Here is a 2,648-nt window from a genome sequence, read left to right as displayed (position 1 = left end):
GGCGATCGCACATCGCTATTCTCGACACTCCCGAGACTTATTAACGCGCGGGACTCACTTTCGACGGATAAAAGACGTAAGAAACGCGGAGCGATGTGGATCGATGTGTGCCCATGGCTGTTGCTTGGCGCGAAAAGATCGAGCATTTCGCGCGATTCATTACCAACGCCTAGATTGTATAACCATGATGACAACCTCGTAGTGCGAAACGAACGCGATTGATCTAGAGTGGTTAGTAACTCGAGCAAGTGGTTAAGGCATCTGCCGCGGCGCGCCGTACAGATCGCGTCGTTGTAGACGCGCGACCTCGTTCGCATCACTGGCGCGTTCACATTCATGCACTTTTGGCACTTTCGGCGCGCTAATGAACTTTTGGTGTACGTGATTGACAGCGCGCGCGTCTGCGATCTTTCCATGCCGAGTAATTGCCATGAGCACACAACGCTCCGTATTCAATACGTCTTTCGCTTGTGTCCTGTGAGTCTCCTGCGAAAATAAGTATTAGAGTGTCGAAAACAACGACATGCGATCGTCAGGACATATCGTAAGTACATTATTACGGAGTAATCTCCTCCCTTCTCGACATATGCAGCTAAGGTAACCAGATTTTTCACCCTTTGTCCCGAATTTTTTCGAGTGTTATTCGGGACACCGATTTGTTATCATTTTCAATTATTGTCAAATAATTTTCGGATCTTTTTATCACTCTTCCCCCGCTTTACACATTTATGAAGTGTCCCGAATTCAGGGCTGGGGGAAAAATCTGGTCACCTTAGTTTAAACTCTCAAAAAACTATTTTTATAAATTCAGAATGCATAAATCAGACATGCTAGTAATTTCGAAAAGATCTGAAATTGGAGGTTGAACATTTGTCTTTGTCTTAAAAAGTCGGAAACTTAAAATTCAATTTCATAGAAGTCACTTACAGAAGGATGAAACATACTCTCATAAAATAAAACAAAAGATAAATTATAACTCACACCCAACAAATTTCTGGATAAATTTCTATTAGAGACAGTCTCAGGAAAAACAAAAATTACACAAAAATACCCCTTTCATCCATGTCGCATATATTGCTCTTGGAGGGAGTAATTTCCTCTCGGAAACCTAACGTGGACAATTTTTGCTCACATTCGTATTCAGCACACTTGATTTACTAAAGAATGATCCTTTAGGAAGAAAATGCAAAATTTTTTAACATGATGTTACCAGACGGTAACTATTATCATATCTCATAGTAATTACCAGACATATTGAACTACCAAACGCTCTACCAAATGCGTTTGTTAACTATTACAAAACTTTTTCTCAATGTAGAGCTACAATTGCGATTCAAGAAAAAATGCGGATTAGACTGATCAGTGGTGTCGGGTGATTCCATGGTATTTGTTTAACGTTGTAAAATTTATGCAACATTGGACACGTTGCATTAGTGAACACAACGTTAATGCTCTTGAGATTGTTGTATAAAGGAAGATTCATTTCCCTCAGTTTCAGAATGAATGGGACGACGATCTATAACGCTGCGAGCACCGTGGCTAGTGTCATCAGTCTCGAGTCTACGAATCTCAGTCTGACCAAGACAATCGACGCCATCATTGACGGCGACCTTGATGTTTCGCCGGTGACCTTGTCGTCAGCCTGGTCCAGAGTGGCGCGACTATTGCTGCTGGTCTCCCTCGCTGTCTGCGGGAGCGTGGGTAATGTCTTCATGATATCTGCCGTGGTGGTGGAGGATCAGCTCAACAAACGAGGTATGTCTGCAGTTTTATCTTTACGACTGCGAATAAAAACGACGACGGACGCGGGGCTCGCGCACAGAGGCGGAGAATCGTTCTCGCGCGCAGTAGTCGCTATAAATTTGCGACGGAAAATTAAAATAGTAAAGAGGACGTTAGAAAAGGGATTCGGACGCAGCGCAGCGTTGGACGGAGAGCTGCGCCTGAAAGGGAACGCTCTCTCATCGACAAATGCAACGACAAAAGTTTTTACTGCATAGAGGTATATCCGACTAAAAGCCATCCAGGGGGTCGTACATTTCCGACGTGCCTCGCGACAACGTTCTTTCGTATATACCGTCGCGGTAAGATCTCTTATCTTTTTTTGCTTCTCCACGGACAAAAGCGTCCTCCGTCTGTATCCGGCCGTGGAGGGATATAACAGTGAAGAACGAACGTTGTCGTTGTCGTCGTCGTCGTCGTCGTCGTCGTCGCCGTTGTCGTCGTCGTGTCGGTACAATCTGCGAGGAAGATGGGATCTTCATCGTGCCATTATACCTGCGGCAATAACGAGATCGATTTCTCGTACTATTTGCAAACCGAACATCTCATTCTCGCAGAGATACGCGCCGACGCGATAATAAATAATCCCTGGGCGCTATCGCGCGCGTCGTTGTCTCGTTGGCTCGCGCTGGGACCGATCCGAGATAATTATTATTTGCACGCGAGCACTCCGCATAGAGCGTAATAACAATGACGCTACGGATGGAATGGAATACAAAGCAACGTGGGTGCGAATGTAATTACAGCGTCTGCCTAAGATATCGCTTTTCCTTCTCTCTATCTCTCTTCTTATATAAATTGAAAAGTTTAATCTCTCTCTCTCTCTCTCTCTCTCTCTCTCTCTCTCTCTCTCTCCCTCTCTCTCT

At 44.7% G+C, this 2,648-nt stretch overlaps 1 protein-coding gene across 4 annotated transcripts in view; it reads left to right on the top strand.

Annotated features, from left to right (window-relative positions):
* The window catches only part of LOC116848021 (melatonin receptor type 1A-A-like), a 276,163-nt gene that overhangs the window by 244,958 nt on the left and 28,557 nt on the right, over positions 1-2,648 (top strand). For 3 of the 4 annotated variants that reach the window (XM_032823723.1, XM_032823725.1, XM_032823726.1), the window contains one exon: positions 1,493-1,755. In XM_032823723.1, the coding sequence (XP_032679614.1) occupies positions 1,500-1,755 (256 nt within the window). In that variant the 5' untranslated portion in view covers positions 1,493-1,499. Of the gene's footprint in view, positions 1-426; positions 545-1,492; positions 1,756-2,648 lie in introns of those variants that run through there. The other variant, XM_032823727.1, reaches the window with a different exon arrangement.

The sequence above is a fragment of the Odontomachus brunneus genome, unplaced genomic scaffold, assembly GCF_010583005.1.
Source record: "Odontomachus brunneus isolate Ranch 3 - 2012 unplaced genomic scaffold, Obru_v1 Obru_scaffold_087, whole genome shotgun sequence".
Taxonomy (NCBI): Eukaryota; Metazoa; Arthropoda; class Insecta; order Hymenoptera; family Formicidae; genus Odontomachus; species Odontomachus brunneus.
This window is presented reverse-complemented; position numbering and strand designations above follow the sequence as displayed.